Raw genomic sequence first — 12841 nt, forward strand, 5'->3', positions numbered from 1 at the left:
AAAACTGTATTATATCACATTATACCATACTATACTAAAGAGATACTAAAGAAAACCCCATGACTGTCTCCAGACAGTCGGGACACAGCTTGGACCTAATAGGCCAATTAATATAAACAACCATCACCAGAATCCAATTAAGAGCTCACTCTCAGTAAGCAATCTCCATAACACATTCCACATGTGCAAAAACAACAGGAGCAGCAAATAGAGTTAAGAATTGTTTTCTCTTCTTCTCTCTGTGCTTCTCCGGGAAAAATTCTGGGAGAGAGTTATGTCTCTCTCTGTTCAGAGAATGTGAATGCCACAAGCTTCTGCCTACAAATGCCTGTCCTGGCATGTGCCATTTGTGCATGTCCCAGCTGTGGCAGCACAAACATCTGCTTGTCCTCATTTATCATCACCTCCAAAAGTCCAAGGGAAAAGGTTTTTATGGAAGTGAGCACTCTGCTTAGCATTTTGGTTTTTAACAAACAGCATGATTTTAGTACACCAAAAACCTGTAACAGAAAAGCAGATTTCTGATTTCTATCTAATCCAAGCCAGCCAAGTGTCTGGCCTCACTGGTCCTAACAGAAACTCACTAGATCCAGACACCAGGGATAAGCTCAGGTGTGCCAGGTTGGAAATTCAAGGCTCAAAGGGATGTTTGACTGCTCAGAAGTGTCAGGATTTCTGGCCATGTCTAACAGAATTACATGAAGGATTCATAATTTTTGTAACTCCACAGATTTCAGCCCCATGTTAGCTAAAACTAGAACAATAACATAGGCCCTTAAGTCATGGTGAGAGATTAAATTTCTTTCGCCAATCTTTTTGGCACTCAGAAGATTTTAATGCATCAAATAAAAGAGAATATTTGTAATTTCCAAATGTCTATAAAACGGGAATCTACAGGCCTTAATTTTGAAGAAGGCTATATGCCTGAAGCTTGACCTCTACACAGCCTTGGGTATCCATCAAATGCTGAAGAGAATGTCAAACATGTTCACTATGGTGTGATGAGACAAGTGTAGGAAGCAGGTATGGTATGAAAGTGATCATTAGATGTAGGCACCTCTGTTTAGTTTACAACAGGCTCTTCAAAAGGTGATTGTACTAGAACAACATGTGATCACACCACTAGAGGCCACCAAGTTACTGTTTTCACTAAGCATTATCCACCAGCTGGGAAAATAAATGCTTTGTGGATACAGTTTCCTTGTCCCACAAAACTTAGTGTTTTAATACTTACCATTTGTCTCAGAGATTAATATATTACAGTAATTGTGCTTATAAAATAGTTCCTTCTTGTCAAATTTCCCATTTCCTCCCTTGTTTACACTCGAGGCTAGCAGAAATGTGTGAAAAATGAAGAGTCTTATAGATATTAAACCTCTGTTCTCAATAATTTTAAGAAAATCTTGGAAGTGTGATCAAGCTATAATCTAAAGGCTCAAAAACTAAGACATGTCCAGAAATTCAAGCCCTGAGTATTAGTGAGAAAATCTGAGTATTACTTCAGATCATTATGCTATTCACTTTTATTCAGGCTTTCTGACTGTGCTATATTGCTAATGCTATTACTAGCTCATCTAGTAATGATTTTCAAATAAAGAAAATTTCTTTGCAGATTTGCAAATTCATTGTAGAAACTGCAGTAGTTTCTACATTTTTAACCCTTCTGCAAGGCCACTGGAGGGTTGAATATTTGACTAGCAAGGAATTGTTAAAGCTCTGCCATAGGTAAGTGAAAAGGGACATTTGTTTCCTCTGAATTCTATATTGCCATGGTTATTTTTCAGACAGTTTTTTACATCCCTCTCCATTCCCCTCTCCCTGGAAACAGGGAAAGCCACAACAGGGTTATACTCTTCACTTTCCAGAGGAAGGAGCTGGGGGCTGGAGACTTGGTTTGCAGTTTTCACCTGTTTGTTTCAGTCTTCAGTTTTGACAAGTGATACCTGACTCTTTTTCCACAGGACTGCAATCAAGAGTAGGGATACAGAAGGAAGAATGAATGGGAGATAAGTAAAATTTCCTTATTTGTTTCATGGCTTTTTTCATCCTTAGAGAAAAAGTTTAAAATCATTGCTAAGATACAATGGGCCTCCTGGACTTAAGATCTTACATCTTACTTAAGATGTAAGAAGGGTTAAAACCACACATAAATAAATAAACAAAACCAAAAAACACCAAAACAACAAATGAAAATAAAGCTTTTCATGCTTTAAAAGGCAGCTCTGAGAAGGAAATTTATACCAGAGCATCACAAGCCTCCAGGTGTCAGGGGCACATCAGCAGGTGTGCTCAGCTTACAAATGAACAGCTTCTTTTTTTTTGGACAGTTCAGCCTTCAAATTCAGGCTTGCACCTCAAAGTCATACTGAATTGTTTTCCTCACAGGCATTGGGAGCAGTAATAAAGAGTGAACAACAAAAAAAGCTGCCCCCAGGAACATTTATATGACTGTGTTGTCTCCTGCTTATCTGCTCAAAGCCAACTTAGATTTCAACTGCAATTCATTAAAATGTTCTGTTGACGATTTGCACAAGGAAATTGAATCTGTCTTCCAGGTTTTTTCGCCAGAGTGGTTCTGCATAGATACCAGATGTGAGCTCAAGCAGAAGAATTTATCTTTTTTTCCCTTATGTAAAAAAAGCCCTACATTTGAGAAACTGTTTCAAACATGATAAACTACTGCAATTCATTTTAGGATGTTTCAACTTCAATTCTTTGAAATGTAGGTTTACTTTGGGCTAAAAATTACATCTGTTCCAGTCTGGGATTGTGCAATTAATTATTTAATTTATGATCTGTCACTGCAGGCTTTGGGAGGATTTGAAACACTGTGCAGCAGTGCTGCAGCGATGCTGGGAGATAAGATTTGGGAGCCAGGCTGTCTTGAGAGAAACCTCCAGGAAGGTGCTTCCCCAACTTTCAAACAACTCAGGACTGCCTTGAGAGGCAGCATCACCTTCTCCTGACATGTGTCTATCTAAAAAATTTAACCTTTTTCAGGAAAGAAGAATGACATCTAACCCACCAACTTTATACAGGTGCCAGGCCCTAACCTAGTGAATGATTCCACCCTCTAAAGATCTTGCTCACGGTTCATGCTATGAACAGCTGAAGTATCTATGTCTAAGCCATCTCTTATGGCTTTTCACTGCTAGAGATTATTCCCATTCAAGGAAAAATTATCCTTTTCTGCTCTTTTGTCGACCAATGAAGAATTGCTGAAAATCCCTCCTGTTGAAAACACAGAAAAAAACAGGTAGTTAGAAAAGCAAGGATGCTTACAGAGTCTGCCCACTGCCCTGGCAACTCATTCTCTCCAGCATAGGGCATCCAGGCTTGGTTCCTGTAGGCAGTGGGAGGAGTTGGGATGAAGTAGCCCGTGAAGCCAGGTCGGTTTGCTGGAATGGCAAACACTGCTGGTACCGTATTTCCTGGCAAAGGAAAAAAGAGTAGACATCATTAATAGCTGAGATTTTCAGTTGTAAATCAGATGATAGTGCTTATGAAATATGGACTTCTTGTTTGTTGTTTGTTTGTTGAGGTTTTTTGTCTGGGGCTTTGGGTTTGGTTTGTTTTTGGGGTTTTTTTTGTCCTACCATGTGACTAGAGCAACTTCATAGTGCTGGGAAATACTGGAGAAGGCAAGATTTGCAGTTGTCCTCATAACCAGGTACAGCCTTCAGGTAAAGACTCCCTAGGATTTGATCCTTGTAACAAATGATCTTTGTCAAGACTTTGACTCATTAGAGAAAAGGATTTTTTTTCCTTAAGTTTGCCTCCTTGTATTCAATTTTCAGCTGTTGTTACCATGGGTTTCAGTGTAATGCACCTCTCTTTTCAGTGTTTACCCAGTCTTTCTTAATAGCTATATTATTAATATTATTATTAATACCTATATTGTATTATTGTATTATATGCAGGTAAAAAACCTGCAAAAATGAGTGACTGGTATGTTTAACAGGCTGTACTTTCAACAATTCCATCACAAAACTTCAATGCTTCTGTAAGAATACCAAGGTTCTACCTGTTCAGTTCCTTTGCCAAGAACAGTCTATGGCTGCCATAAATGACACAGCTACAATGCAAAGAAATATTTCTTGATAATTTCCAAATCTGGCTTATCACCTCTTGATTAAGATGCATGCCATAGAAATATCCAGGAAGCCTCCTGGATTAAAATCCCACTTTCACATTCCAATTTGTCTGGAAGGAGCCACAGTTTCAGCCAAATCTCTGGGTAGGGTCACATCTGCTTTCAGGGAAGGTTGATTCCTGTGGCCCACAGAGATGCAGAGAACAGTTTGGTACAGAGATTATCCACTGGGCTGTCTGGAAGACCAGCATCCTAATGTGCATATTTCCCTTGAGATATCCTTGATATATTCCCTTTGCTATCATAACTCCGTGTATTTGCCTAGTTAAAAATAGACTACAAACAACTTTCTTGCCCAGTTAAGTCTTCCTTCCTCTAGTGTCTATTTACATGCAAAGACAGACTCCAGCAGTGAATCACCAACATCACACTGAGGGCATGAAATCCTCATCCCTAAATCCTGGATGGGACAGCTGCATATCCCCTTCATCAGTTATTAGATTTTCAATTTATTCAGTTATATTACATGGACGTGTATTTTACTTTTCAGGTAGCAAAAATAACACCATTTACATAAAAGCAGAAGGGCAGTAAACCCTTTAAAAACACAACAAAGTACAACTCCAGCATTTTCACTGAGGAATGGAAGCACAGTAGCATTACACAGCTGGGCAGATTCTCTGTAGTAGAATTAATGCAGAGAAAATAAAATTTCTCCCCCTTCCAACTGCACATCATTTGAATATTGCTACTAATTGCTCTCAGTAGCTATGATACCACTATGCTGACAAAATCACAAAGACATGGGAAGGCCCATGAAATTCATATGGAGTATAACTGAATTAGCATCAATTACTGGCTGCTTCAAATTTCCATCCCCCAGAATCTCATTTACAGCCCTGGCACATTTTTTGTTCCTGAACAATCTACGAGAAGGTTCTGCTGCCTACTCTGACAGATGCTGGGACATTGCATGGACAGGTGCACAGAGATAGAAAGAATCCACCAGTGACATCCATCCCCAAAGCAGTCTCCATGAACCCAGATATTTACAGTTTCTCAATGACCTCTCATGCAGTAACAGGCCAGAATTGCTATGGATGCAATCAGGGGTAAAAGAAGAGGAGTAAAATATGGTTTGTAGCACTTTTTTCTCCAGAGCAGAAACACACCACCTCTATCCCAATTCCTCCAGCCCTATGGTTTGGAAGAGGGTGGGCTAAGAGAAGAGGTGTGGTCAATCATTTGTCCTTCCAGGTGATAAACAGCACAATTTTAAATGACTTAGCAAGGCTGAAAATGAGCATTCTTCATACATTTACAAAGAAGAAAGTGCTGCTCCTGTACGTGGTAGATGGCTTCTACACCAAAACACTTTTTATTTAACCACAGCAAAAGGAGCTACTAGTCAAAATGAATACTCAATTGGCTGATATTATACCTTATCCTAAATTATTATTGCAACATCCTTATCTTAGAGCTGATGCTGGGCTGCATGAGAGTGAGATTAGGCATTAACATTTCAAACCAGCACCTGCAGCAATGTTTCTTCATGTATTGAGGCTATAAAAACTTATTTTCACATCAGAACATTAGAAACCTTGTAATTGCCCATTTCTCACAAATATCTTTACTTGCCTGTGTTACAGCCTTTTGTATCACCTGACATATGAAAGCTTCCTTCAACTACTCCAAGAATTATTGTGACAAACTCCACAACATCATTTTGTTTCTTCTGAACTGCAGCCACCCTTCAGCAACACACAGTAATAAAATCTCCCCATGTCTGGATCCAATCAAAAAGTGTATCCCAGAGATCCCATTACTGCATACATAAAGAAGAGGTCTAGGTAGTGTGGCACATTTCACAGCTTGAAATGTTTTGAAATGGGAGGGTGAGCATCTGCTCCTTTCAGGTGCTGCACCATGTGCAGAAGGTGTGACAATAAGTGAGAGCAGAATGGATCCTGCAAACCTACTCTATTTAATTAATTGACAACTCATTTGCTTAGCCACATTATGATTCTTAGTCAGTAATATCAAAGACAATGCAGATAATTCTCTATTACTTCTGAAGAAGCTAAGAAAGAATTTTTTTCTGGGAGATTAACAGAGCAATATCTAACAAACTACTAATTTCAAAGGTTTGAACTAATGGAAAATTCTTTTGAATATTGGAAGCTCTTTTCCATAACTCTTCAAGAAAACACATTTTGTCAATAAAAAGCCATTTGAAGTATTTTTTTTCCAGCTAAATATTGTAGAGACACCATCAAAACAGTATATCAATTTCATCTTATGCTTAAATCAACTAATTTGTAAATACAACTCCTATCAAAAGGACCAGGAACTGACTAGTAAAACTGGGACTTTTAGACCCAAAACAAATTCTGGGCAGAAACTTTATTCTTCACAACAGGAAGGGTGAAGAGCTAACAGATTACCTTTGGCTGTGCAAAAGCACCACTGCCTTGTGTTTTGAAGGGAAAGGGCCATGTACCTTCAATTTGCCTTCCTCAGTAGCCCACTGTTGTGACAAGAGTAGGGGTAAAGTTTCTCAAGAGCAAATAGGGAGCCTTAAAAAAGTTTTCAAGCACTTGGATCAGTATTCTTGACTGACAAAATATTGCAAGGATCTAACTCACTTCTCCCCCATTGCCTGTCTCTCCCACTTTGCTTGCTTGGTACAAAGTGGAACACAAACAAGTCACACAGCTGTCCCAATACTGGAACTTATTTTGCTACCAACACCTTCTATATCCTCCCTAAAAATTCTGCTGCGTTGTGCTGTACAGATGAACAATTTTACTGGGTTTTATAATTCAGAGTTCTTGAACACAGGGCATCTGGGACATTACTGCTGCATCCTACCTTCAGAAAAGGCCATTTCCTGGTGGTGCTGCAGGATGAGTATTTCAGGATGCAGCTGGTGCTGCACTTACAAAGGGACAGGCCATCCTCTGGAGGGCTCCTTCAGCTGCACCAGGAAAAACCCCACCTAATACAGTCTTTCTCCAAATAATCATCCTTATTTGCTATATCCCATACTTTCATTTCTATCCAAAATAACTTCTAAGGCTCTCAAAGTTGAATCTGCCCAATTTTGTCACCTGAGTGAAAAGCAGATTGATCGAGTGGACCGACAGACATGGGAGCTCTCGAACCCGGTGCAAAAGGTGTCTGATCATGGTGCTGGGCTTGATCTGCTCCACTGGACTCAGGTATTCTCACTTTGCTGCCAATATCTGATGTAGACCTGTGTGTTCAGAAAGAAAAAAAAATATAAATTTTTGTCATTCTGAGCTACAGATGTGATTTGTAGCCACACACACACACCTATCACCTCCAGCAGGACAAGCCAGCGAGGAGCAATCTGCCCAACTTTGCTCTGGCATGACAGAAGCCTGGAAAACAACTGCACAACAGAAGTTTGGAGAAGTCTGGAGAAGTTTGCAACCCTTCTAGCAAGCATTCTACCCTGGTTGCTCTTTTTACCAAAGAATCGTACAGGGCCTCTGCTTGCTGCTTCAAACAAATGCCTGTGAAACTCAACGCTAAAACCAGAGCTTTACCATAAATTCACCAGAGCTTTACCATAAATTCACCAGAGATTTACCATAATTCACCAGAGCTTTACCATAATTAATTCACCACCACAGTCTACAGACAGTCACAACAGTGTCCATGACATAGTATCATACAGTAGGAGGCCACTGTGGTAAATAACATTACTGCACTTGGGAAGTGCTGAGGTCTTTGGAAATGTTGCAAGTCCAGGAAAGCAGGAGAACGAAGGTGTGAATTATCTGCCTCAATCCAGCACACTATTATGAGAACTGAGGCAAAGTATGCTTTAAAGCAAACAAGAGACTGCAGTTCCTAAATTTATTAACACAGACTGGCTAACAGAACACTCATTGTTATTTCATTTTGTGTTAAAATGAAATAAAACCAACATGTTTCTAATTTCAGGAATGTATCTTTTTAAGTGCCCCTTGAGGGTTTGCCCCAGTTCTTATTATGACAGTGGGTTTTAGAGACCATGCCTAAAATAAAATAACAGATAAATACCTCCTGAGAGAGGCAACAGCCACAGGACCCGTTCTGGGAGGGACAGGAGGGGGAGGAGAACCCATTACCATCTCAGGAAGCTGAGAAAATCTATAAGCCTGTAACAGAGAAAAATACATATTTTCTGAAACACCAGTAGATCTCAGTCAAATTGAAAAACAAAACAAAATCAGAAATTAAATACTTGCTCTGTATGCCAGTCAACTGGAAGCTAATTTTTTGTGGCATCAACAATAATCGCATTTATTTGGGAATTTACAGTGCTTTGGTGATTTTTGAATGTGGAAGAAGTCTGAAAATTAGCTCTGAGACAAGATGAAGTTGAATCAAAATAAAACATATTAAACACTGTCTCTGTGAAATTTGTAACCTGCTGGCAAAGTAGATCTGTTGTGATTATGTGAGATTCAACAACTGCTCTGGATCATGGGGAAAAGACTTGAGTATTTTCACTTTCTCAAGGAAAAAAGCATTTCAAAGTTTCAGAAAGAACTCTCAGAGCAGTGCATACTGCGGTGAAGCCTCCTGTGAGCAACCCATATTTCAACCTCTTCCTTTCAGCCTTCAAGAGATGAAAAGAAAATTTTCCCCAAAATACCCCAAATTCGGTAACTTTCCAAAACAGCAACAAGGACCTCAAACAGTTCTGAAAAGGCAGACTGATCCAGAGGAACACCAAGCCCACCCACAAAATCACAAAATTAAGCAGCTTGCCTGCAGTAATTCTGAATTTCATTACCAATACATGTGAAGGAGGAGTAACTATGTTCATGAAACTCAGGGCACCCAAGAAATGACATGAAGGACAAAATTTTCCTCCTAAATCCTTTGCACTGCTATAGATTAGCAGCCATAATTTTTCAAATACACATAGAGGAATGATATCTCACTAGATGTTTCACTGCATCATGGGTGAGGGTTTTATTTTCCTATTGCTTTTTGTTTTATTATTTAGTTGTGCCTTTTTTCAGTTGTGGTTTGCATGATGATGCTTCAAAGCAATGCATGGGAATAAAGATAAAATCAGAGGAATTACAAATAAAAAAATTGGGGAAGGCTAAACGCTGTTAAGACACAGGCATTTTGAAAAATAAAAAAGGGGTCCAGTGGTGGGACTTTGGTCCTCTAAACAAGAGGAATCTGGTTTACCCAGAGAAACTCCTTCACAAACAGCAGTGAAAGTTAAAAGCAAATTAAAACACATGGGATGAGTCACACTCTGTCTCCTGCCCAGAGAAAGAGCCTACAGGATTTACATGATTATTTCAGACTTACCACCTACATTTAGATTGGATTTTGGCAATATAAATCCCACACTATATATCAGAAAACGCTGTCTTTCTGTAATCATCTTGTAAAATTACACATTTAAACCATATTCCAAATGCCTTCATTCTCAAATACCTACAAAACTAGGTCAACAAAAGGAAAGGTAACTTATTAAATTGATTTTTGATGTGTCTCCAAGGGAAAAGCAGTACAGACCCAGCATCTTTCTCTGTCCTCTCACTGCCACCCCTTTTAAAGCAGGTTAGAAACCCTCAAAGGCATGTCTTTGAAAATAATTTTTTCCTGCATGCCACCTACAAAGTCTCCTAATATTTACTTTCACCATGCTACCATGATATTTAAAGCATTTCTACATTTAAGTGGGAGGAAAAAAAAAGTCTAAAAAGACACTGCTACATTTCCTAGCCAGGGGTCAGAAATTCTGATTTTTAATGAAGGAACTGTAAGGAAAAAACAAATGTTATTTGCACCAAAGAAAACCTCAATTATATTTCTCCTGATAGTGCTGGATGTGGAATGGTCTGCAGTGCCTCTTCTGCATCTCAAAAGCTGGCAGTGCCCTCACAGGCTGCCTGAACTCTCCCTTCTGGCTCCACAAGCCTTTCATCCCACATCTTGCTCTCAGCATGCATTTGTGCCAAGCATGAAATCCTTTTTATTCCCCCTGTTTTAAAGGAACAGCACATGGGATAATGTTTGGGAGTGGAAAGCGACTCCAGACACTGTTTAGCAGGGTAGGCAGAGACTCAGAGGTAGATTTGGGGTTTCTCTTGTGTGTTGTGCTTTGGAATATGGACATCAAAGGAGGTATTAGTATTTTAAGGGATCACAGTTCACAAATATGCTGTGACTTGCACTGGAAATTTTGGGGAAAAAGATAAAATAGAAAATCTAAACCTTTATTTTGCTGCTTACACGGGAGATGAGCAATTTTGAGTGAGTGGCAATATTTTGCTAATGGCTGGGCAGAGAGAATCCTGTTAAAGTGAAAAATCCTGTAAAAAGATCTGCTCCACCATGCTGAGGAACTGTTTGTCCAGCGGGGACAGGAGTCAGCTCTTGTTGCCCTGAGCTGCCGCACACCAACCTGGTTGTGGGAAGGAACTCCAGTGAAATTTCTAGAGTTTCTCTAATGGGTTGGGGCATCAGTGTTTTCCTGCAGGCAACATATAAATGGGAAAGAAGAGTGTAAATGAAGCCAAAGTTTTACCACAGATGCCTGTTAAAGATTTTTATGAGCCCTTAGGCTCTTGGCCAATGGGCCTGATTGTAGAATTAAAGTCACTTCACCACTGTGAAACGAGTCAGAGAGGAAAACAACAAACAGAAAACATAACCCAGCTGATTTCACAGACTTGCCTAATTTTACTTTTCAAATATTTATTTTTTTTAAATGATCTCTTGGTTTTTAGAAAACAAAAAATCCAACCGGACAAAAACAAACAAACCAAAAGCCAAAAAAAGAACAAAAGACAAAAATCTTAAGGAAAACATTCTGCATGGGTTCCAAACTCTATTTTATGAAAAATGAGAGAGTCTGTAACACAAAGGCTATAAATCAGGCAGAAGCAATCCCACCTGAGACCCAGGACAGACTGCACAGGTAGCAGAGAGCAGACCCCATGCCTCCCTTTCAGTAAGAAATGCCAGTGAAGGAGTCTGCTGTGGCTAGAACACTGACAATTTAAAAAGCAAACCAATAAATAATTTTTAAAAGTAGGAAGTGCAGTTTAGCAGCCATTGGGCCAAGGGCAATAAATCCTCTGGAGGATAAAGTCCAGCCACCAGCAGACACCATTGTCTCCTACAAACCACGAGAGCCCAAGGTAACACCTGTCAGGATGTAGAAAAGTAAATCACAGACTGGTTTGGAAGGCACCTTAAAGATTATCTAGGCCCAAGCCCCTTGCAACAGACAGGGACTCCTTCCACTAGACCAGATTGTTCAAAGCCCCATCCTGCCTGGCCATGGATGGGCCATACACAAATTTTTGGGCAGCCTACTCCAGTGCCTCACCACCCTTACAGTACAGAATTCCTTGCCCATATCAAATCTAACTCTGCCCTCTCTCAGTTCAAAGGCATTCCCACTTTACTTGCCCTTGTAAAAAGCCCCTCTCCAGCTCTCTTGCTGTTCCTTTAGGTACTGGAAGGTGCTCTAAACTTTCCCTGGAGCTGTCTCTTCTCCAGGCTGAACAAACCCAAGCCTGTGTTCACAGGCCAGCACAAAATAACTAATGTCCAAAGCAGAAACTTTGCAGTTAGTTTTAAGGCTATATTTCCCTAGTTCAAATATTTAAATATTTTTACCACCTTGCACTTACAGATTGGTCCTGGGTGAAAGTATTCTATGTTGCCTTCTAATTACAGAAATATCCATCTCCTTACATCTCACCATAGGAATTAAAAGGCCAGTGTCCTTGTGAACTCATGGAATGATTTAACTTATTTGTTTATTAAATTGCAGTCCAGGAATAATGCAAATTTATTGATTTGGTTTTGCCTTTATAGCTGTCCTGTTTCATATTGAGCAGCTGTTATTGAAAGTGGCTGAATTTTGGTAAAATACTCCCACTTTACCCCTGTTAAATGAAGGGGAGCTCTGAGGACAGGGATCAGTCACCAGTCACTCAGGCTGTAAGTGCTGGTCATCAGTGCCTGTTTGTGGTGCTGGCTCTCACCTTGGGACCCAGAGCTCTGTGACTCTCACTCCTCTTTCCAGAGCACTAAAGAGGAGAGATGGAAACTGGTCCAGCCTTGTGATGGGAGAAGGTTTTCTTCTCTGTTCTTAGCTCTCACTTGACTCAGCTGAGCACATTTCCAAAGCAAATTTCCAAACAAGATCAACCAAGCTGGCGGTTGGGCTGGTGTCACACGTTCAACCCTTTAACTCCATCCTCCAGTCATAGCACACCAGCTGGGTGCCAAGGACTTAGCCAAGTGTTACCCATGTTTTGGAAGCTCCAGAACAACAGGGAGAGTTTGTATTCCACTGGCTTTCCTCTGCCAGGAGAAGGCATGAGCCCTGTGTGGAGGAATCCTCTTTTCACAGGTCACTCAACAGGCAGGTTGGCAAACAGGCATTCCCTCACGAGAGCTCAGATAATTTCAGTATTAATGGCAGCATGTACAGAAAAACCCAACCAAACAAATAAAAAACATGCAGAAGGCCTCAAAAGGGAGAAGAAAATGGAAAAGGAAAAAAAAAAAAGTGTGCATACTCTGGAGAGATACACAAATGATTGATGGTGGGACTATCCAAGAAATTGATTACAAAAAAATAAAGATCCACAATTTGGAGGACACCAAAAGCAACACAGAACTAAAGAGTGGCTCTGGACCCCTCTGCACTTGCTCCATCTAAGCAGACAAAATGTCCTTGAGATT

The 12841-nt window shown here is 40.1% G+C and overlaps 1 protein-coding gene across 1 annotated transcript in view; it reads right to left on the reverse strand.

The window, feature by feature from the left end:
• The window catches only part of KIAA1549L (KIAA1549 like), a 133664-nt gene that overhangs the window by 3874 nt on the left and 116949 nt on the right, over nucleotides 1-12841 (reverse strand). The window contains exons 19-21 of the mRNA XM_066551595.1: nucleotides 8165-8262; nucleotides 7204-7349; nucleotides 3283-3431 (exon numbers count right to left, since the gene is read on the reverse strand). Coding sequence (XP_066407692.1) covers nucleotides 3283-3431; nucleotides 7204-7349; nucleotides 8165-8262 — 393 coding nt within the window. The remainder of the gene's footprint in view (nucleotides 1-3282; nucleotides 3432-7203; nucleotides 7350-8164; nucleotides 8263-12841) is intronic.

This window comes from Molothrus aeneus, chromosome 6 (assembly GCF_037042795.1).
Source record: "Molothrus aeneus isolate 106 chromosome 6, BPBGC_Maene_1.0, whole genome shotgun sequence".
Lineage (NCBI taxonomy): Eukaryota > Metazoa > Chordata > Aves > Passeriformes > Icteridae > Molothrus > Molothrus aeneus.